Genomic DNA, 24,990 nt, shown 5'->3' with positions numbered 1-24,990 from the left:
ATCTCACTAACTCACTGGTCTATTGTTGATTCTACATTATTGCTTCTTCTTTATCCACATCTGTATTTCAGTTTTGCTGCTATTTGCATCAGTTAGTTAGACAATAAAATGCACTGTGATGTACTGTGTGCACAGTCAACAAAGCAGAATCTCAACGGATCCCCTGCATGTGCCACATTACTTGCTGCCCTGAATGTGCACCGAGTCACAGCTGATTCACCAAAATAAAGCACTTTAAATCAGCAAACAAACAAACAAGGGAGTGGAATCAGCCCAATGGAGATTCTTACAAGCTGTTCATCTTTCAGTGCATTTTAAAAAGACTGAGCATCTAATCATCCAAGTGGAATGATTTGTGCAACTAAACAGCAAAACTGAATAAATCTACTGCGTTTTCTCAGATAGTTTTTGTCAGCTTTGCTCCTCAGAACAAAAAGTGCTGCTTTATTTCTTAAGAAACAAATTGCTGGCGCCGTAGGTGCAAATTCCCCGCTTTACAGGGTGTATTTCTAAAAAAAAAAAATCTGATAAAAGCAGGACGTTATTATTTACCTGCAGTTAGCTGTCTAAATTTGGTGAACAGGAAGCTTGAAAAGAACCGTAATAAGAGCAGCGTTGTTTTCACTTTAAATGGAAACAAGAAAGGCTGAAGCAGATCCTGAATGATGGCAAGAACAAAACAGAGACAGTTGCATCACTACAGTATCTTAGCAACAGATGTATGCCTGTTTTGTACCAAATACAAGGAAGTGGAAGAGCCAGGATGGAGACTGACAGAATGGCAACTATTAAGCCATCTCCCAGAGGACCAGAGGTCCCACTTACTCCGTTCTAAAACAGGAAGCCGCTATATGAATTCTTCTAGAAATGTTAAACTGGGCAACAATAAAATCAAATACTTTTCTGTGTCAGACAGGAAAATTACATTAACAGGGTCTTGTAGACAGTCAGAGGCGGATACTGAGGATGTTTCCCCCCTCTCTAGTAAATGGCTCAGCTTTGCATCTTTGACATTTTAGAAATGGTGTTATGCAAAGTGTTTTATTTGGCCTCCTACTACACATGCAAATAAATACCTGCTAACAGAAAGACTCAACGTATGTACTGTCAAATCTGAACTATTATTCTGTTGGATTTATAGAAAAAAAAACATGTTACAAACTTACAAACTACTAATTGGAGGCAGAATAATAATCTTACCATCATGATTGTAGCAGCTGTAGCATTTATGTATGTATGTATGTATACGTCTGGATGTATCCCATCTCCTCCTTCACGAATGAACTAATCTGAATAAAACTTTGCACAAACGTAGTTGCACATACAGTGATTATTAACATCTATATGATTTTTAAACAGGTTTATGGGGAATTTAAAGCCTTATTTTTCGTATTCATACTATGTTCTCTGTCAGCATCCATTTCACGTGTCACACTCTTTATGTTAGTTAACAGTAGGGCTTCAACGATTCATCGACTAATTCAAATAATTCAATCATAAAAAATTCTCCACACTAATTCTGTGCTCCGATGCTTCGGTCAATGCACGCTCTGCAGCGTGCAACTGTCACTATGGAAACATGAGCGTTTCAACCACAACTGAGGCAAAATGCAGACCTGCAATACAAACGTATTCAGGAGCAGCGTTTGAATAAAAGTCTGACAACATTCAGCCCACATGACTCCAGTTATAAACAAAAACACAGAGTCTGTTTGCACACCGCGAGAGCAAAGAGGCGGAGCCGCTACCGACACGGTGAGCACAGGTAGAGTGAAAGACGAACGCGTTTCCAGCTGTTTCTATTAAAATATAAAGATAACCTGTGAACGTGGTCTGATACCAGACTGGTTAGATGATACAGCTTAATGAAGGCTTGTTGTGTTTTTGTTAGTGAAAGTTACATTTTCTGTTTAGTCTAAATTAATTTTATTTCTTTTAAGTTTGTTATTTTACCAAAAGATATCGCGACTATTGGAGAAAGCCTCAAGTCAAAGAACTGCATGTCTCAGGACTTAGACGCTGGCTTCAGTTTTCACCCTCAGAAGCTGCCACGAATTAATTTCTTGCATTAATTCATCATAAATGTTTATAAACAGTAAAATGAAAATTAAAAAAAACTACAGAAGGAGAAATATCAGTAGCTCAGATTTAAAATCAACACATGACACCTTCAAGCAGTTCAGCTTCAAAGTTGTTCTGTGCCGTTTTAAACGGTGAATGATTTGTATATGAGAACAATGCTGGTTCCTTTGTGGTACTTTACTATTATTTACACATGAAAACTAACTAGGCTAACTTGTAAAATATCAGTGGAAACTGGAGAGAAACAGTGGTCAGTCAAGCTAAACGCACAGAAAGGAATTCAACGCTCCTGAGTGCAATTTTAACCTCATACAACAAAAACCTGTGAGCTGAATATTCTTTACAAACAGAAACAGTTGTCAGAGCATCACAGTGGTGAGCACAGGGTGATATTATTAGACTGTCGCTGGTGTCTTTTCATGGAAGGAACCAAACACCTACCAGCCAATTTCAGTCCACACTGCTTTCAGAATCAAATTTACACCCCTTCCCCTTGTGTGTCAGGCTGTTTAATCATGTGCTGCTCCTCTGCACCACCGCACAGACTGGAGGTGGACTTGCAAAGGTTTTCAACAACCAGTAAACAACACTGTGGACAGTGCGTTTCAGGCTTCACTCATTAGCGGCAACCAAAGTTGTCGGACCAGGTGACAGATGGACTGACATGTCTGGGCAACCATGGATACTGAGCCACAGCCAAAACCATTCATAGGGAGAAAAAAGGAGAGGCTTCTGGGTGAATGCAGTGTAGAAAAATACTCAATTCTATGCTCTGACAGTCAGAGCAGTGAGGCTGAACGATGAATTACACAAGGAAACCCAAGTCTTGAGAAAAAGGTGCAACGGTCAAATATTAGTGCTATTATCTAAAGAGCTCAGGGTGGAAGCTGTGGAGTTTCTCCGTCTACCTCGTCAAAGCTGGAGTTTAGCTTAGCAGATCTTTTCTTTATAATATACAACACAACAAATATTTAGGCCTGAAGTACATATTTAATACTTATACACAATTGCTAGGTGCATTAGGTACTAGAGGAGCTCAACAAAAGCACCATATGGAGTGGCAGAGGTAAAATGCACTAACAGGTGCAGTACAACACTACGCTGTATTTGAGTCAATAGAACAAATGACAGGAGTCCTGAAATTCAGAACGCAAAAGGAAACGAATATTTGAAATGAAAGGAGGGCGCACCTCAAGCCTCACAGTTAGATCAACACCCATATATAGGTTTAAAAAAAACAACAAAAAAAAACAAAAAACAAAACCCACAGTTTCGGGCCTCGGTGCGTTATCACAATATTCCTATGTAGAAATTATGCATTTACATTTTCCCCACTGCAGGTGTGCATTGCAGCCACTCTCCACACACTGTATTTGCAAATTTTAGCTTGTTTAGGACAACACGGCAATGGCATACTGTGAATACTGATTGACTTTAGTGATCTACTGCATTTTTGATTTTATTTTAAAATATATTAATTAGATGCATCATTAAAGGAAATGTAAAATTGAGTATGTAAAACAAAAAAAAATTCAGTATCATCAAAAATACCCAAAACATGTTTCAGCTAACTGTCTGCGTGTTAGCTGGCGGGCTACAGATCTATTTCACATATCTATTTGAAATGACACACAATAAGTGTCAAAGTCTTTAAGCCAGTTAGAACTTGTACACAGATATGCTTTTGCTAGCGATCAGCTAACTACAACTTAGCACAATGAGGCGATTAAATGAATTGGCTAACCTTATCTACTCAATACAGGATTTTGCTACACAAGTTAACATGCACACACTCCATGTTAGCACACATGAAGAGAAAGAAATATAGCTTAGTGTTGGAATTAATCCCAAAAATAAAACAATTCCATGATGAATGAAATGCAACTTTCATATCTGTAGTAGTATTATTTTAGAGGACTAGCAAATGTGGTGCATGCTTAGACAGAGGTTATTTACAACCCCAAAACATCCCTAAACTAAACTGTGGCAGTTTTATATTACCTTCTGCCATCCTAAAATATGTGTGCAAGTTGTAACATCCAGGAATATCTGTATTATTGATTGATATCTGTATTATTTAACCTTTACAATTTTTTTTTCTTATCTGGAACCAGATTGTCTGGGTCTAATTCATGCTTGCCATTTCCATCTCTTGGAGAGGCTTTTCATACATCAAAAAAATAGTTTTGGGCAGAATGCTTCTGTAGACTGCAGCGCATTTTAATGAGAAATGCTTAATTTCATAATAATCCACACTCTGAATGTACCAAAGACAGCAAAATACTTTGTCCTGTGAGATTAAACGCTGGCAGTCTGACGACTCGGCATGTTTTTCAGCAATAAGAGACTCTCATATGTTCAGAACTCTTCGAGCGCCTGCTGTCTGTTTGGAATTAGTCTCCATGGCAACGGACCAGACCGTCTGGCTTCAGCAAAGTAGTGCTGATGAAGTGGTGTGTTATGTTAATAGTCATCGGAGAAATAAGACCCTGAAAATATACAGTACATTTTGCAAGATTCCCCTATGGACTTGTTAAACTATAATTTAAGCTTAGCATACTTCTCACCTAGACATGTTTATGCAAGATGAGCATCACTGACAGTGAGTGCAAGCATCGGGGGGCAGTAATAGTAAATATCTGGCATGTAGATGGTTGTAACTTTAGAATAACTTTATGACTTCCCTCTATCCCACGATGCCTGTGTTTGAGGCCCAAAAAGCTGCAGCGGGGGGCGTTAAACGGCAAGAGATAAAAAGTTCTGTGCCTCACCTTGCCACACTTTGACACTGACTGGCCACATTGGATGGAGTCTGAAGCCTCTCATCGATGCTCAGCGCCTGAGGACCGAGTCTCCTTCCCACCGTCTGTCCAGCTCCTGCCTGCTGGTGCCGTTGCTGCTGCTCCTCTTCATCCTCCATCTCCTCGTTACCTGGCTTCTCCTTCCCTCGGCCCTCACTCTCGTTGTCGCTCTCCTCGCCTAAGATGTCATCCACCTATTATATTTTTGTTAAAAGGAGCTTTGTGAGCACATTTTTATCTTCTTTAACAGCAGCATGAATTCACACTGTAAATGCCACAAATACCCTTTTCATTTTGCATTTTGGCCTCCTCTCAAGTGCAAATTGGATTCATTAATTCCCTTCCTCCACGGAATACAAATTAAATCAACATGTCTTTATTTCTATAAGAAACATCTGGCAAATAATACATAAAGCTCCACTGAATCCTGGGAATCTTTAGTGAATATGGCTGTGAGAGAATGTCTGTTTATGCCCTCAGCCTTTCAGTGAAAATGCATTTAACAAATTCCAACCAAAGATTCGGTACGGAGGAACAGTTACACATCTACAGACATTGTGCATTACTGGAGAACACTGACATAAAGGACACTAAACAAAATACCTAAGAGAAAGGCCCATGACTGCAGCACATAAATTTGGATTTAAATATTTATTTCATGATAAGAATTGTTGTTTTCTTTTATTCATTTAAATTTCAGATCTTTATGTAAGACCACAAAAATTAACAAAGGATGTTATGTTTTCCTTTGGCTCATTTTTATGTGTTTTCCTATTCTCTCTAACCAACACACACACACACACACACACACACACACACGCGCGCAGACTTATGCACTACTAGTTCTTTATGCTAATTAAAGCATGACCAAGAGCAAGGTAATAATGAGGTCAGTCTTTGTAACAGCTGTGAGCCAAAGGCTTCCAGGACACTTTCCTCTCTACTCTTGACTCTGAAATATCAAACAGGAAGCCTATCACGAATATGGTCATCTCAGGTACACAGCTCTGGCTCAGGAAGCCTCACTCATCACCTGCCTAAACCTTTTTTTTTAAATTGAGGAGCAGCCAATCAGATGAAAGCTGGCTTAAAGGGGATGAGGAGCTACAGGAATCTTTTTTTTCAGGAAGTGAAAGAACTGAGGGACTGCACCAACATTATATAAGATAAATACAATATATAAGAATTTCTTAAGAGCTGTGAGACTCCAAAAAGGAAAACATGAAACAGAAAATAAGTGTAGTGGGTGCCCAAATCTCTGGAGAGTACTGCAGCAAGGTAAAGATTAGCACATTTCATTGTTTGCCATTAAATTTCCGATGATGAAAAGCTCTATTAAAGGACTAATTCCTGTTCAAATTATCATCAAGGAGAACCTCGTACATTAGTCTGTTCGGTTGATCCACTACAGATTCTAATTATGCATGTAATTATATCTGGAAAGCACTTTTCCTTTTCCATATAATTGGGTAATATGCTGTACTGTAATGACGGTGATTAAAGTTGGAGGGATTAAAGAAGCTGGAATCAGATGTTTGATGCAGGTACTGTTGTATTAGTTCAAAGATAAACAAAATAAAATAATATTAATAATCTAATTATGTGCTGCTTATTTTATGTCTTCCTTTGTTTATCCTATATAACTCTCATAAGGATTACAGTTTAACATTGGTTTATTTCCTGGCTTGTTAAATTAAATTAGAGAGACGGTTGCACTGTCAAACAGTCAATGCCATACAAACTTCCTGTAAAAATGTCAACTTTTATTTTAATATTTCCATTTTGATGAATTTTATCAAAAAGTTAATTAAAAAATATTACACTATTTTAAAAAAAACAACAACAAAAAACAAAAGCTCATCAATCCTTTATTGTATTAGCTGCTCAATTTATAATGGCAATGGCTACGGACCAACAAACTACCCAACTGGCTGCTTTCAGATCAATAGGAATGAATATAGCCTCAGCAAATGTCCAGTCTTTGACCTTAACAAGCATCAAGCTGAAAGTGAGATTAATGAGAGGGGCGTAAGTCAGGATCACGTCTGACATCAAACCAGGTTTTGTTGGTGGTTACATGAACAACACAGTGTGCCTTGGTTAAGGTAGAGGGTAAAAGTGCCAGTAGTAATAAGTCTGATGTAAAAATGGAGAAAGAAAATTTTTTAAAAAGGAGGTCAGGTTGTTCCTCGTGTTCCATTTGCTGAATCAAATTTGAATCAGCTTAACCCTTTAGGGCACCAATAAATTGCAGTGTAAGACAAATAAAACAGTTTTTCTTTTTATGTCTGTCAGGAAAACAAATGAATATTCATCATTAATTCCTTCTAAAATATGATCATCTCAGTCCAGTCTGCCCACGACGATCTACCATGAAAGCGAACACTAACAATCGTTTAGCCTCGTCTCTGTGGCAGCTGCTAAGGATTTAAATGGGTTCTATTTTTCTGTTACTACAATCAAAATATGAGGGACAGATGGACTGTTTATTAAAAAGCAGAACAGTGTAAAAAACATTTGTAAAAACTGGCTTAGGAAAGCTATTTCATCTAAATAAAGTTAACATTCTCAGGTTTACAGTTATGATAAACAGACATTTGAACCAACACATATGAGGTTCTGACACTGCAGCTACTATATTTAACCTTGATGGAAACAAGCACTTCACCAGACTGCAGTGTCACAAACAACCAGCCTAAAGACTACGGTTGATGTGCTGGAGGTCCTTCCCGGCTGTGGAAAAGAACAAAATTATAATATACAAAGATACTGGCAGTCAATGATACTACTCCTCAGGCTCCTAGTAGATATACCTGTGGTAACAATTTCAAACTCCTCGTCGCCTTGTTCTCGAGTTATTGCATTCACAAACTCGGGAGTCCACGCTGCCCGCCTGCTCACCCGGCAGGGTGACAACAATACCCTATCGGCCTTTCATAGCTGAGGGGTAAAAAGCTGAAGTGAAACTGACTTTAAAAGCAATGAAAAGCACCAACAGCAGCTTCTTGCACCTCTGCTGTTTGTAGTGAATTCTGTTCCCTTCCACTTCACAACCAATCGGCATTAGATCTACGCATTAAGTCATCCAAATTGAACTGCATTTTTGGAGGACTGAATCGGAGTATGTTTGTGTAGGCTGCAAACCGCTCAGCCATCTTAGGCTCTGTGCAGCCAAATACTTTAGCAAAAAGGACATTCAATTAGATTCTATTTATATATCAAAACTTTAAAAAAAATACAATAATAAAGAGAAAACTTAACAATCACATGACCGCCTTTGGACAAGCACTTGGTAACAGTGGGAAGGAAAACTTCCATGAACATATCCAGAGTATCCCGTGTCAGAAAGCCAAAAATGGAGCAATATTTTCTTAATTTGTAACTAAACATGATTTCTCCTTTCTTCCTGATAACTGAACAGGTGTTCAAATGACACGAAATGACTCTACTTAGATTTGGTGCCAACATTTGGAATCTACAACTAGCAAGCTCTCTTTTTCCGAAGACCATCTTCTAAAAAAAGAGCCAGTTAGCCTAGCTTGCATATCTCAGCTCCTAACTTACTCGGCTAACTAGCAAGTACCAAATTTGCACAATAGTTACCCTAAAATGCTCAACAGTTTGATGAGTAAGACCTACCTACATCACAACACAATGGAACAGGGAGTAATGGCATGCTTATTAAGAAGTTTTGAAGGAGCGTTGTGCTCTCAGTGATACATCTCAGGCTCTGGCTTACAAATGTTGCCAAATCACAGCACATGAAACACCTTCAAATCTGCTCATACTGGCATCAAGAATAGGGTTGAGTGACCTCATTAGTACCATCCCATTATTCCATTATTATGACACGTTAAACTAGCATCTCTACAAGTTAGTTAAGCAAGGGAGCTGAGGTCTGTTTTATCCGAGATCTCTACACAGTGAAAATTACTTTGCAACCACAAACCTCGCACCCCCCTAATGGCCAATAAAAAGAAAGTGGGTTTCAGGTACTTTTCAGATCCAGAAGCTACATATATCTTTAATACAGTCTACCATAAGTAGAGTTACTGACACAAAACTAGAACAAGGCAGATTCAATGTAATATAAATGTGCAAAACAACATTTGATCACTGATCATATCTGTTATTAATCTCTGTCTCTCTTCCACAGCATGTCTTTATCCTGTTTTTCTTCTTTTGCTCCAACTTGTCGCAGCAGATGGCCCCGCCCCTCCCTGAGCCTGGTTCTGCCGGAGGTTTCTTCCTGTTAAAAGGGAGTTTTTCCTTCCCACTGTCGCCAAAGTGCTCACAGGGGGTCATATGATTGTTGGGTTTTTCTCTATATCTATGAAGCGCTTTGAGGCGACTTTTGTTGTGATTTGGCGCTATATAAATAAAATTGAATTGAATTGAAACAATCAGCCATTGGCACGAAGCTAATGGCTGATTGATATTACATTCTACCATTATAAAAGGTATGCCAGTAGAGCAGAATAGCAGTAGTATAGGTTCTTAGAAAACAGGTCTTTATTCCACAGACAGGGGAAAAAGCACAGTATGTATCAATTTAAGAGCAAAACACTTACATGTACTGTGTGTGCATCAGAACAGTTCCTGTCTGCTACTCACCATGGAGCCACTGTACAGAAAGCCCCGTCGGCTTCTGATCATTTCCTTTCAAAGACCAATGTACAGTTCACTCTGTCAGGTAGGGTTCTTACAACCTTGGCAGAAACGGAAGCATTAACAATCCTCACAAAGAGCAAGGCAAACTTCCCACAGATTTTTCTCCTTTTTTTTCTCTCCTGGATATAATCAAAGGCCAACCAAAGAGCCCACCGTCAAACTTTTCAAAGCACAGCACGACGCCCCCTCAAAGCTTGTTTAGAGGCATGCTTTTGGTCTCATCACTGCAAGCTGGAAGTAGTGAGTGAATAAGTTTAGTGCAAGTGCGATTACAGGGAACGGAATCTATTTACAGCTAAATATCTCTGCTGCTAAACTATTGTGTTCGCCTTGTTTTTGACCCTCCCAAAGTTGACTGTGATGATAAATGTGTTCGAGGGAGGTGGCGAAGAGGTGAAGGAAACAGACTAACGACACAAGAACATGTTTTGATTATCACTCAGTCGTAAGATGCAGACAAACCACAGTAAATGTATCGTGTTTTACAGAATAGAAGATCACCTGTGGCAAATATTCTTTTGGCCGTTCACAGGCTGCCAAAGCAGCTGCGACCTGTTGAGAAACACTTCACGAGACATTTGAGTCATCTGGATCCAATTCTTTGAGCCCTGTAAAGCTGAGGTGGCTATTCAGCATTTGTTTTCTTTTTTAACAGAATGATGATAAAATACTCGGAGTTACAAATGTGATTTGATTAGTTACTTGACATCAATACCGGTTTAAAAGCACAGAGCAACAATGAGTATCACGCTCACAGTCTGAAGCAGCAGCTTGGAGCTTTAGATTTAGTTTACCTTTGCAGAGTTGTAGTTCAAATGTAAGCTAGCAAGTTGCAACACCACATTTGTGCTCTGTCCATTGCTGACAGGCATGCATGGCTTCCCAGCAACACTAAAATACGCCCCCCCCCAAAAAAGGCACTTGTTGCAGTGACAAATGGTTAAAACTAGGGTACAGCTGTGCAAAAATAATCTTGCAATAACTGGATCGGCTGGAAAATCTAAAGTAAGGCAAACTAATAAAAGGCACATGCAGAGATGCCCATCTACAAACAAAGAGTCACAAAATATCTGACAGTGACTTCGCTGACTGTTGTTTGTTGATGTTATTTATGAAGGAGCAGCTCACATTTTTTAATATGTACGCTCAGGGCCATCTAAAAATGTCAGCTTTTGTTTTGTAGTCTCTGGCAGGTTGATGGCTTATTTAAAAAAGAAAACAAAGAAACTGCAGGACGCAACATGTGGGGAAAAAACAAAAAAACCCACTAAAAACACAAAGGATACAAAAGCATATTTAAAAGGACCACAAACAGAACAATGACAGCTGTTACTCAAGATTACAGCTTGTAAGCATTAGGATATAGAAATCATTAGGAATTAAGCTGCATTGTTCTGAAAGACAGGTTTCCTGCCATAATACATTTATTCATACAAGACAAATAATTGTTTGGTTTTTTTAAAGAACATTTCTTCAATCATTTGTTTTAATCTCCCTGATTACTAATAATGGGCATCAGCCAAACTTTTATTTACACTTCTGCTTTCAATCTGTGCAGGTCCTACAGTGTTCAAAGCTGGAGCAGCAACACATAGTAATTATACCACAAAAATGCCAATCAGAATCAATACTGGAATTATTAATCAGAAGAGAAAAAAAACCCTGCAGAACTCAGAACCACCTGATCATAAGCAACCAATAAAGCTTTCTGACTGGCAGATGCTTCAATTAATCGACTGACCCTTTAAAATCAAAGTCAGTCAGGTCTTTACATCCAACATGTTGCCTTTGAGAACCAACGACTCAGCTACTGTCTGAGTTGTGTGTCTCTCAAGCACAGATCTAAAATTCCGCTTTTTAACTCTTAACTTTAAGATTCATATACTGAGAAATAAGCCGACAGTCAATTATGATCAAACAAAGGGCAGCAATTAGAAGAAGCCTTTACTTGGGGGAGCACTGAACAGATGTTGCCCGGCGGAATGAGTATTAGCTTGGGCTGAGGTCAGCTTAAAGAAAATTAGCAGCCATTGATCAAATTTCTGCTCTGACATCTTACTTTGCATAAAGTATCTCTTACACCTTACCAGGCTGGTCTTTTACAGTCCACTGCTATTTGTCATTTTGTCTCCATTATTATATGTGATGGCATTTAATAAAGGTTTTTCTATCCATCAATACCAAAGACTTACATGAATAATACCCAAAAATTTTAACAACCTGACATAGATGGATGTTCATTTTAGCCACATTAGCTCCTAATTGAGTAGTCTTTCAAGAAATACATCAACCTCCTCCACCTATGGAGCTACGTAATGTTTTTATTTATTTTTTTTAAAATGCATGGTCTACTGTGAGTTTATTATTACCATCATGTATTAATTTCACAATGCCAAATAAGACAACAGCTTAATCATTATGATGCTAAATAAATTATCACTGCCTTCTGTGAAGATCAGACTACAAGACAAGTGTGATGTAGGTCCTGTACACGTTCTAGCCAATTACACCTTTTCTCTTCTGTCAACAGAACAACCCTTGGTGAATAGCTGCAGACTTGCAACTGCTCTCTATACAAATACATTTTATTAAAGGGTTTTATCATGACTACAGACAACTTTTTCAGTGGTGGTTTAGTTCCTCTTTAATGGTGAAGGAATAACTGAGGCCAATGAAATGGCCTTTGTGAATGTTACTGAACTTTTTATCCAAAATATCAGCTGCAACAGGATAAGGAAAAGCAAGAGACAACAGCAGACGGCTCTACTTGAACAAACTAACCAGTTAACCTTTTCATTAAAGACTTGCCAGCTGATCTAGGAACTCCAGGGTTTCTCCAGTGTTTTTTCAGGGCATCGCAGCCTTAAGTTGACCCCTGTGTTTTTTCTAGACCAGGTTTGGCCAACTCCAGGCCTCACGGGCCGGTGTCCTGCAGGTTTTAGACATCACCCTGGGTCTACATACCTGAATCAAATGATTAGTTCATTACCAGGCCTCTGGAGAACTTCAATACATGCTGAGGAGGTAATTTAGCCATTTAAATCAGCTGTGATGGCTCAAGGACACATCTAAAAGCTGCAGGGCACCGGCCCTCGAGGCCTGGATTTGGACCCCACTGTTCTCAACAAAAGCGATCCTTACAACCCTTAAATTTGCTAACGCTTAAAATGCATCTTATTAGATCTACTGTTCCCGTGAACTGTTTATGCACACACATAAAGACAGCTTGGAAAAAAACCTAGAGATAAAATACAATTGAATAAAGAACAAGGCAAACGTTACGGCTTAATACAGTTGTACGTGTGTGTATGATTGGATGGGTACTTAATAAGGTAACTAAATTATTCATTGAGTCAGTCATATAAAATACCTTTACTGTGACTCTCACTGGTGCTCTTTGTATTGTATACAATCCAGTCTGTAGTCATACCAGTGTAACTGACAACAGATAATGTTGCTGCTGCAGGAGCAGGAGATGGCACTGATCTTTCAAAATGTGCAGCAAAAACAAACAAAAACACAGCAGCATTCCCTCACCAGCCTCAGTCACATACAACTATGAAAGACTTAGCTTACCTTAATTACCAAACAGAAGTGGACAGTAGGGGTGGGTGATATAGACTCAATATTAATTAATTCCAAAGAGCTGCAGTCACAGATGACAAACTTTCTAATTTAAAGTGAGAATCTATTGCTTTAAGCTGCCAGCAGCAGCATTATAGTGCAATAATAGTATATAGTAGTAATATTAGTATAATAACAGCAATATATCCTTAAACCAAAAATAAGTAAGAGAAAAATTGCCTAGCTAGTGTTTTCCCTGGTAATTTTTGGAACAAAGCATAAGGCTGATATGTGGCTGTTTTTCACACCAGGGAACAAAAAAAGCATAGTGTTGCTATAGCAACGACTTTGCTATACAATGTAAACATTTATACTGGTATTATTACGGACAATGTGAGCCTTAGTGGACAGACATAAGCGCAACAGCTAAAACAAAATTACATTAAAAAAATTTTCTTTAATCTTTCCTGATTTATTCTTTATGCCTAAGATTTGTCTTATTCAATCAATTTTTACCTGTGTAAAAATGGCACACCTTTCTTCTCCTCCACTCTTCATTGTGACCTCCACAAAGAGGATGCACCGATGGAAAAAAAAACATCTGACTGACGGATATTTAAGACTGATCCCGATATTTGGTAAAAAATGTCTTTTTTTTTCCTTTTCTATTTATTGACTGCTATAAAAGCCAACATCAATAAATGGATAGATCAGCAGATAGCCAATAAATTGGTTGGGCTCTGAGCTTTACAAACACACAGTTACATTAAGTGTCAAATTAACCGTGTCTGTTTTCTCTTGATTGATCGTTGTAGCTGCTCCAAATAATTCAATTAATTTAATTAATTGCAATCTTTTTTATACACCTGCACACACATATGGCGCTATGTCAACTGGTACATTAAACTGAACTGAATCACACCACCCCAACAACTTTTCTGGACAAAATCCAGTAGTACGTACCCCAGAGCTTAGCTATGAAAAGAACTTTCTTAAATCTTAAAGTTTTGGTGTAGGACTGGTTCGCCTACCTAAAAAAACATCACTTTCTCTTTATATTAAGGTAACTCACAGGAGAAAACAATATGCCTGCAAGCGCTACAATGTGTGAGGTAGGAATCCAGAGTGGGAGCTCAGCATATTTCTGTGCAGCCAATCAGCAATCATTGTTCTCACCAATTTCTGTTTATGCTGGGTTAGTGTACACGGAGCTCATGTTTTCAGCGTGAGGGCAGCTCATGGAGAACTTTTCATAGCAAAGTCCCAATGAAGAGGGATTACATAAGCTACACCCTGCCAAAATTACCGACTTCATCTCGGAAAGGTAGTCAGAGGTGGTAATAGAGCCGACGGCTGATTGCTGAATGGAGTAAGAGTGTTGATGGCTCGTTCAAAGTGGGGAGAGGAAGATGAGGGCTTTGTGCTGGGTGAGAAAATGCTCACTGGAGACCATCGGGAAAAGAAATTAATGGAAATGAATACGAGAAGTCGATGTGAAGATATTGTGATTGCTAGCTATTTAAAAAAAAAAACAGTAATGTTATGCATTGGGACCGGTGAATCGGGAGCACAAAGAACTCCAACACCAATCTACTCATACCTGCAGCTGTTCATTAGCTCAGGGTCACAAACCCAGCTCTCATTGTTTTGAGTCAAGGGCATTCCCATCCTCTGCTTGCTCCTCATAAATAAAGGAAAGCTGAAGTGCTCAAACGGAAAAGATGCAGCAATCTTCTGAGAATGAACTTTTTAGAGGCTCTGTAAACAGGAACACGCTGGTTTCTTTTTACCATTATCCAGAAAAGATATGCTAAAAAAGCTGAGGTTAGTCGAAGAGAGTTGCATAAGGCTGAACTGAAAACATTACTGTGAAATAACAGACCCCACGTAGCTTCAGGTGACAGTTTGTGTTATTACTTTTTAGATTTCAGTGTTTATATCAATGATGTGGGGGTTTTTTAACCTTAGAAAAAAAAAAAAAACCTTCACCAAGTTGCTCAGAAAGGAATAGAAGCTTCTTTTTTTTTGTTGTTGTTGTTTTTTTTTGTTTTTTTTAATGTGGACCAATAGTGGACATTATGCAACAGCCAAATGAGAGATTTCTGCCAGGCTGCCAAAGACTGGTGCAAATGGAAACTGGACCAGATGGAATATTCATCCCGCTTCAGGTCAAGGGCTAAATGATGGATTCGTGTGACTGGGAGCAATAATTTGCTGGTTGTGTTGGCATGATTCCTGTTTGCAGCATTGGTCTGATTTGATCAGTCTAATGTCTTCTAATTAAATTCTTTAAAAGTTGTGAAACTCAAATTCAGCACCACAGACCGTATCACACACTCAGCTTAATAGGTAGATGATTTCATCTGAATAGATTCACTTCGCTCAAACTTGACCTAATACTCTTTTCTTATAAAGCTACATTGTCTTACTTCCAACGTATGTTTTCTAAGCTCTACTGTGAAGACAATATGGGTTTATGAGATTTCTAAATCAATGCATTCTGTTCTTGTTCACAAACGTTTTCAGAATTGAACTCTGTTTGGATAATGCTATGCTATCAGTGTATGCCCAGTTAGCATGAAAATGTGCTTTGTTTTTGCAGTTTTCAAGTAATTTCACATCTTCCACTTTCCACATCTTTCTCTAGAATGCGAGGCTTGTCAATCAGCTTTGAGTGTGATCAATCATAATAACTTTAAAGACAGCTAACGTTTTATGTGGTTGCAAAGCACATCTTAAGAACTAGTTCTGTCAGACAATAGTCCTTAAAAGTTTGACAGTATTCTATAAAGTTGAGGCTAATTGAAGGACGTTTGAGTTTTTCTGTTAACACTGCCAGACAATTATCAGGAGTTAACATGAAGCAGTTAAATACGGTATAAGATTTTTTTTAAAATAGTCTTTTAAGTGAGCTTAAACAGCAACCCGAATTAAAAACCTTCAGTGAGTATAAATAGACTGACATTTAAAAACACCAAACTGAGCTAAAATCACAAACAAATTACAAACAAACAACTGAGTTGTTTATTACAATAAATTAAATAAATGACATCACAAAAACTGTCCAGTAAATGTATTAATTGCATGTCCAGAACTAAAAACACATCTTTGCATCAGACATAATGAACCTAAATTTAAGCACTCCGAGTATTTATACGCTATTGCTGTAAGAACACACGTTCAACCACTCAAATCCAAGTTCCCCTACTACATATTTGCTAATGCCAAAAGGCTCAGGACAGGTCTCCATGTCTGAGCATCAAATGCAATTATCCCTCTTGTATTTCCAGATTCTGTAGCATTCATAAATCATTAGTAAACGCTTGGACTGATGTAATCTGAGAACTGATATGATGACAAGTAGCAGTAATCAAGCTAGGGCACCCTGACCCCAAGAGGAGCTTTGCACTGGATTAAAAGTAAACTTGTGACTTTATTGCAAAGAAAATAAATACATTTAAGCTTTTAAATCAACAAAAACGCTCATTGTTGGCCAAATTAAATTTCACAGATTGCAAGTCTTAATACACTATATGTTGAAACTGGTGGGACTGCTATGCTGTTCACATTAAAACTTAAATTACAGGTCTAACTCTGTTCACAGAGAGCAGCAGAGGCTTTCATATACCTAATTCTGCATGTCTCTTTGGCACACATTAGCTGTGGCAGGGTGCAGCACGTGCCAAATGACTCTGCTGGCAGGAGACTGGGTTAAAATGCTCTCTCCTGGGAGACCATCCAAATGGATAAAACAGGTGTTATTACGGTTGGCTGTAGGGGGCTTTTTTCTTTTTCTTTTTTTTTTAATGAGACAGACAGATGCTAATGGTCGGCCTGCTTCTTCTACATTTATTTTCTTTCTTCTTATGATTATCATCTTCTATATTAATTCTAACAAAAATAAATAAATTTTGTTTGCCATGCATATCATATTTTGGGAAATACGACCAAGATCAATACTTGCAGGTGAAGAGTGACTGATGAATGCACTATGGTCTTAGACTTAATGAGCCATGTGCGTGGGGGAGCATGCTACTCCAACAACAACCAGTCTTATTGCTCGCCTGACTTTATAATACCCACATGCTCATTTATTTACTTGATTTAGAATCCTGGAGCAGATGACTGCATAGAGTCTCAGTAATAACATCCAACATAGGACTGATGGTCCACATTCCACATCATTATGTTAGCGAGAGCAATAAGACAAAACCGATTCCAGTCATTTCCAGTCATAAATGCAGCCATCAAGGGCACAGCAATTTCAAAGAAAGGTCATCCAGTTGGTACACGGTTATTTGCCAGGCAGCTCTGCACACGTTGCTCCAGGTAAACTGACACAAACACCACCATGTTACCATTGCTGGCATTTAAATGTGAGGCTGTCCAACTGACTCAAATGTGTACCTTACTTGAGCCAATTAAGTGTGGTTCTTTCCCTCTGCCCCTGAAGATCCAGAGTGTTTAAGAATGTCACAGACTGGCCTTTAGCAAAACAATTCGAAGAGGATGACATTTGAAATGCAGTGCATCTACAAAGGACCCTTCACTTGAGTCAACTTCTCTACCCCTTTACAGAGCAAAACATGGTGAACGAGGCTTTAAGCTTCACTTGCAAGAAGCAAACAGTCGTGCCTTACAGTTCTACAAGTCTGATAAATTGTAGAGGTGGGAATCACCATACATCCCACGATACGATATTATCACAATACTTAACGCACGATACGATATTATTGCAATTTTTTAAAATATTTTGCGATATTCAGATTCTGTACATAAAGGTAAACTTTATCAATATTCATTTTATCTAATATCAAAGTCTCGCACTCAGTCATTCTCTCATTTCAGTCAGTTTTATTGTTGACAAACTGAACGGTTTGTATTACAGTCTAGTCCAACTTAACTGAATGCAACCATCTGGTACAATTATAGCTATTCTGAACTATGCAATTTATGAAAACTATGCATCCCATTCAGCAACTGAAGAATTTGAAAGTAAATTAAAACAAAATATAATTTTACATTACATAAAAAAGTTTTAAACTTAATTAAAATAAAACATGTCTTAAATTTAGTTTATTGCTGCCAAAAAAAAAAGTTAAACACATTTGGACAGTGAAGGAATGTCAGGATTCTTGCTCAGAAAAAGGAGCTGATCAACATGCTCTGAAGTCAGAGCATGTTCCAGTCCACAAAAACTTTTTTTTGTAACAAAATATCGATTTCTGCTCTCCCTGTATCGATACATTATTAGCAAACAAAATATCACAATACTACACAGTATCGATTTTTCCCCCACCCCTAATAAATTGCTAAAGCTAATAATCTAAACTAAAAAAAACCAAAGGCCTATCAACGTGCCTTTATTCAGATACTTGGAAACATTTTTTAAACAGTTGCCCCTTTGTAATACTGTGATGTAATATGATTGTAAATGTATTATTTATGGAAATAACACAGTAAGATGATATAAGCGCTATGCAGGATGTAGTAGGATTATCATTTATTAATAGCGGAGTATGTAAAATTTCATTTCATTTCCTTGTCAGTCATAATTTATCTTTAAACACGTACACATCAGGCAGAATTAGTTTAAGAGGTGTTGGAATAGCCCAGTAGTGTGACTTTGAGAACTACAGCCTAGAGCAAATAAAATTATATGCCTTAAAATGTTTAAATAGACCACTTCAAAGTAAACATAAGGGTTTGGACACTGTATTTTTTCCCAAAACAGAGCAAGATTAAACAAATCATCATAAAATTGCCCCCAAATTAATGATTAACTTCAGAACTAATACCACATTTACACAATTGTGTTTTGGGAATAATACTGGGAATCAATTCTGGATACCTTATCAGGCAACTTGATCTTTATCCACTATAGTGCTACATCAGCAAGACGCTGGCCTTTAATTAAGACTGAAAATTAATGCTTGGTCCATGCTGTCATGCTAAAGTTTTAGTGCACATGGTTGTGATAAATGGGAAAAAAGCATGTGCTAGATAAAGACATGTGACTTTCAACAGGAACAGGACCACCAAACCTCACCCCTTCTGTCTTTATGCAAAGGAGGATTAATACTTATGAACAGTTAATTAAATTGAACCCAGAGTCAAACAGGCCGAGATCAATCTGCGACCCCTCCGGCTGCTTAGGGAAAAAAGCAATCCATGAATGATTGGCAGGCGGTTGGCTAGAGGTTGCTGACAGAGGTAAACTTGTCTGCACATGAAATTGAAAAGTGTGACTCAAACCAGGAAGAGAGGCCGTTTCTCTTCAAAGTAATAGCTGTGCCTTTTGAAACATATTTACTTTTACTTTAAAGGCACTTGATGTCTATTTGTTTTGCACTAATTCAAGCTTAACTATCGCTTGGCCAGTAGTTGGTGAGTGTTTGGAGACGGGTCAGCATCTTCCATGCAAGCTATGGGCAACTACAGCAATCTCAGCAAACCTGATGGGAATACACGTTTTTCCTAAGCAACCAGAGGCTGTCAGGAAATCGCAGAATGGTTTCTAAGCCTGTATGACCTAAATCTTAGAGCCAACTGCCATAAATGTCTATAATCCCTGATGTTAAGGATGGACCTATGGATAATCACGATCCTCTCCAATCTCAATTTCATCTTGTGTGTCCAACCTGGTTTGCATTCATTGCCAAATCCTGTTTAACAAGACAAACGTTCCTTTGCACTCTCTTTTTAAGGGCAGAAATGTGGGGAAAGTGTGATTTTCAAGCTTCCCCTGGGCATCGAAATATATCCCCCCCCATCTATAAGAGAGCAGCTATGAGGCTTTGACACTTCAGAAGATTGAGAGATGGCAGCTCTATCCTCCAGTAGTTCAGCCCCCTACTTCACACAAAGCAATTACAGAGTGCAAAAAGTTCTTATATCTGTAGGAGTTCACAGAGGATGAATAATTAGAATAATCAGAGCAATCCCTACAGAGATATGTGAGCTCATAATTTCACCAAGGTAGAACCAGTGAGAATTACCACATTTGAACAAACTACATTTTCCAAACCTCAGTCTAACAAAACAGTTAAGCTAATTTACTTACATTTACTTACATTCATCAATGAATGAAAGACAATCATTTCATACTTAGAACACATACATGGTTTTCAAGCACCATACCATCCCTGTTTCAAAACAGCATTTCAAAGACATGAAAGCCATTTTTTCAGTCTAATTACACCAGGTCAGACATAATTATACCAAAGCTCTGACCAAACCACTGACTGCTCCATTTGCAGATTAATAACAAACCCACAATGTTCAGTTTCCATTGGGCTGCAGTGGTTCTAAAATCCAGTCTGTTTTCCTTTAGCCACAGCATCTAAAAGGACCCATTAGATGCCTCTATCAGAAAGAATTATATTGAGTAATATTAATGGTTTTAGTACAATGAACTCTTTGTTTTGTGTGCTTACTAGGGATGGGTACCGGTATCCGGTGCCATGATGGCACCAGTTCTGACATAAACGGTAACCAGACCGAAAAGCAGCGCACATTTTGGTGCTTTTTTTCCTGAGACGTCATACACTTTGGATTCTAGCCATTTTACCTTTCCGAGGATAGTAGGCGGGCCCAGGTACGTACGTTCTTTTAGAGCAGAGCTACAGAATAAAAAGTCTGGCTGTACTTCACAGCAAAGGATGCAAACTCAGCAGCCTGCAACACGTGCTTTAAGCTGATACTGTGCAAAGGAGGTAACACCTCGAATCTGATGAAACACTTGGCGACGCAGCGTTAGCGTTTTTTTAAAAGCTGAGAAATGCACCGTATTTGATAGCTTGCTGCGAGACCTCACACCGTGCACATCTACTGCGGGTGTGGTGCCTGTTATCGGACCCGGAGTTCGCAACATCCCCCAAGAACCCGAAGAGGCGAGTCCTGGCCACGTTATTACATTAATGCACGTAAGGTGAACTAGCAAACACCGTCATAGTTACATGCGGCTGTCTTCTTGTTTGATGGCAGATACTCCCTTCACCCTGACCAAAAAGGCTAAAATGACCAAAGAAAAAGTGAAAAACAGCTAAACATGAGAGGTTTTTAGACAAAATTGGTGTTTTTTCCATTGATTGAGCACTGCTTCCAGCCAAGAGTGATACCATATATGCTCTATAGCTGCAGAAAAGGCTAACATTGTTATCTTTTTACAAAAAAAACAGCTAAACATGAGAGGTTTTTGGACAAAGTGTGTGTTTTCCATTCTTTAAGCACCGGTTCAAGCACCGGTTCGAGCACCGTTTAAGCACCGGCACCGTTTCAAAAGTACCGGTTTGGTACTGTATCAGATAAAACCTAAACGATACCCATCCCTAGTGCTTACTGGTAAAAAGAAAATGGGAAAAGATGTACATTTTTAAAAAAAAAATCAAATTTCAATCTATTTATTCTTCTTCCAGACAGCAACTGTCCTACTCTAACTCAGCAACTGAACCCAGGCATGAACAGCCTGTCAAGCTTTGGGATTCATGGCATGCGTGTATAAGATGGGTGTTCAGGCAGAACTCTGGGTTGTCTGTTTTGTTAGCCTTTCCAAATCCAAAACAATAGAAAATATAATATAAATGAACTGAATCACTAGGCTATTTATGTTTTACTCTAAGCCATCAAACAACCTTAAAAGCAATGCTGTGCGACATCCAGTGGCACAGAACATTAAAAATACATATGTTTTTCTAGCTTAAGTGCCAATGCTAAAAGCAAGCCTGATGGACTAATTAGCATGCTAGCTAACAGTAGCAACGGGGGTTATCTGCTATTCCAACACAAGCTAGTCAGGCCACGTCTTAACAATAAGACGCAGTTGCAAACTATACATCACAATGGAAGCATATGTATATAATTTAACAAATAAATGTTAAATAGCTGCTGGTTTTAGCAGTAGTGTAGGTCAGCAATATATAGAAGATGTGTGAGTCAGCTAAGGATCTATAAGCACATGAAGTGTAGGAGAAAAAAAATAGGGGGAGTGGGGAGTCTGTTTCCTAAAAGGCAAAGCAAAGCAGTTCCCAGGCTGAGTGGTTGCCTGCAGCTACGGAGTTACTTAACCCCAGAATTCAATCGAGTTAATAACCAGGCAGATCATTTTGCATCCCAGTAACAGGAGACAGTTTGTGGTTTAAAGCATGACCAATCACAATGACATCCACATCATTTAATTACATCTAACTAAAAGTGCAATTTCCTTATAGGGTCTATACCCAGATCTCAAGTTAAAACTTTAAGGGTTGAAAGCCACAAAACTATTATGTCATGTACAAAAATCTTCATTGTTTCATTATAAGAAGTCTTAATGCTTTCAATCCAGATTAATCTTTTGCTCATTACTTTATTCATTCACTAGCCCATGAAAGTCACCTTTAAAATAAATAGATTTGCTTGAAAACAATGGGATGGGCAAAGGAAACATTCCTTTCCCCCAATTTGTTTATATACAACAATAAACTACACAAGCATGCTGCACTTTTAAGCAAGGTTAATGAATATCAACCAAAACAGTTCATTAGTGGGCTGTAAAATAAGAGTGAGTCTGTGAAATGTGCAAAAAGGGACCACAAAGTGTAAAGAGTACCTGAGTATTTTTTTTCCACTACTAAAGATCACAGATAGTATAAAACACAAAAGTAACTTCCAGGCTGAAAAAAGCCAATGCGGCCAAAGTGACTAAAACCTGCATTCTACCCAAAGAGCACCAGATGGCGATAGCTGAGGCTGTGACACGTTTATGGCAGAAAAATTAAATTACATCTGTTTTATAAATCTTTTTCCAACTACTTTTCAAAAACGCGGATTACCTGTGTTATGAAACCACAGGATAATTAGTTAACGACTTGTCAACCACACACCAATGAGCGTGTAGTTTCACAGTCAGGTTTTATTATGACGTCACGTTTGCTTCTTCACAACCAAACGTTGTGAGCTACATCCATCTTTCATACTGTCAATGTTAGCGACACATTCCATTTTTTTTTATTAAAAAATGTTCATGGTGCAGCTTAAAGGTGAATGCAGTATATATATTAACTACAAAGAAATACAAAAGGTTGCTTTATTTTTTTCCAGAATTCTTACTTTTAACTTCCCTTTAATCATATTCAAAGGACAAATGAATCTAGCAGTAACCCATGCAGCTTTCCTGTGAGAAATTATCATTACATGCAAAAGAAAATAATCGCAATAATCCACCACTGACCTCACTTCAAATGTGGCTTGTCATACCCCATGTGAACAAGCCACATAGCTCTTTCACTAGAATAATCGCCCACCGAGAGGCTCTTGGCAGATCTCAAGGATCTGCTCTGCACTTTCCCCCCCTGCTGAAGCATTAGAAGAATTCAGAATTCCATTATGGAGTATTACCAAAGAGGGAGCTGAGCTCCCTGACATTAGTAATCACTTCACCTGCCTCGTGAGGCCAAAACTACAAAATGCAGTAAGCAGACAGAAGTAATAGTCTGTGGAAAGATTTGAATATCAGATGAAAGGTTGTGCTCCTGACGTTTTGACTGCTGTGAAAGGTTCCATTATATTTACCATTTGATAACATTTAACTTTTGTTAAATTTGCAAATTTTGCAACTTTTGCAAATGTTTCCCTGTCTATGCATTTGAACACAGCAGGAAAGGGCTGAAATATGTGCAGCATTTCCACTTCTAAATTGATGTCCCTCTGCAGTGCATAACTGTCTGACAAATATGGTGACATTATCAAAAGAACTAATGAGCTCAGAGGCATACGTGTTTTGCTGGATTAGATTTGGAGAACCAGTTTCTGATTTCCATTCCTACATCCAATGCAAAGCAATAACACTGCAGGTAGATGCCTGCTGTGAGTATGGTATGGAAATTTATTTCACAGTCACTGCTGAAATGAAACCATTTAATTGCCTCATTCCTTGTACAGAGAACTTTCCCTTTTCACAGTGTCTGTCACTGTTGGCGCAAAATGGCACAAGCCTATTTTGAATGTGTGTAACAGACTCATTAAACATGACAGATTTCTGTAGACTCCCTAGTCTAGCTCAAACGCCACCAGGTCGAATGCTGAACGAAAATTTCGTCCGTCCTTACCTCTTTGTCCATGCTGTCCAGGTCCTCCTTGCAGAGAGTGTATAGCGGCATTGTTTCTGACATGCTTGGCTGTCGTTTCCGCCGAGATGGTCCAGGCTGCTCATCATCTTGGCCGGACTCTACTCCCTCGTCTTGCTGACTCTGTGAGGTTCCCCTAGGGTACACAAGTATAAAACAAACGTGAAACACTGAAAATACAAATAACTTTGTCCAAATGTGGTAGCTACATTTTATTCTGAAATTGGTAGTGGGTACTACATCAGAAAAACAGTTTTTAATGGCATCTGTGGTCTTTAAATGCTGTGCTGCTCAGATGTCACATGAAAGTGTACAATGGCCTGAATATTAATGAGAAATACACAACACTGTTATGTTCTATTATATTTCACTACTTTATGTTTTTATAGATGCACCTGCCTGCCCAGAGACCAGTGTATACACTATATGCTTGGGTCAGGTGTGATGTTACAGTGAGCTGGCTAACTACCTCCATGTTTGTTATTACTGCAGCAAAATGTTAGTTACATAATTGCTTTGTCACTTTAACAAATTTACTTGTTTCAAAAAATCTGCAGTTTGATATTATACTACCATAATAACCATGCAAGCTAGCTTTTCCACTCATACTGCCATAATGTCAGGAAGTAAGGTATCGTTGTTCAGCTGGGTATAACGTAGGCATGCTGCACAAATTTGGCAATGGTTAGTTCCCCAATTCCTTATTTGCAAAACAGCCACCTAAGTTACTAGACCAGCACATGAAATTGGATGATTTAGCTGACCTT

General features: G+C 38.5%; 1 protein-coding gene across 3 annotated transcripts in view; it reads right to left on the bottom strand.

Moving 5' to 3' along the window:
- ctdp1 (CTD (carboxy-terminal domain, RNA polymerase II, polypeptide A) phosphatase, subunit 1) overlaps positions 1–24,990 on the bottom strand; it is a 106,243-nt gene that overhangs the window by 48,139 nt on the left and 33,114 nt on the right. For 2 of the 3 annotated variants that reach the window (XM_026155959.1, XM_026155960.1), the window contains exons 11-12: positions 24,206–24,359; positions 4,854–5,077 (exon numbers count right to left, since the gene is read on the bottom strand). In XM_026155959.1, coding sequence (XP_026011744.1) covers positions 4,854–5,077; positions 24,206–24,359 — 378 coding nt within the window. The remainder of the gene's footprint in view (positions 1–4,853; positions 5,078–24,205; positions 24,360–24,990) is intronic. The other variant, XM_026155961.1, reaches the window with a different exon arrangement.

Source organism: Astatotilapia calliptera, chromosome 22 (assembly GCF_900246225.1).
Source record: "Astatotilapia calliptera chromosome 22, fAstCal1.2, whole genome shotgun sequence".
In the NCBI taxonomy this organism is placed as follows: Eukaryota; Metazoa; Chordata; class Actinopteri; order Cichliformes; family Cichlidae; genus Astatotilapia; species Astatotilapia calliptera.
This window is presented reverse-complemented; position numbering and strand designations above follow the sequence as displayed.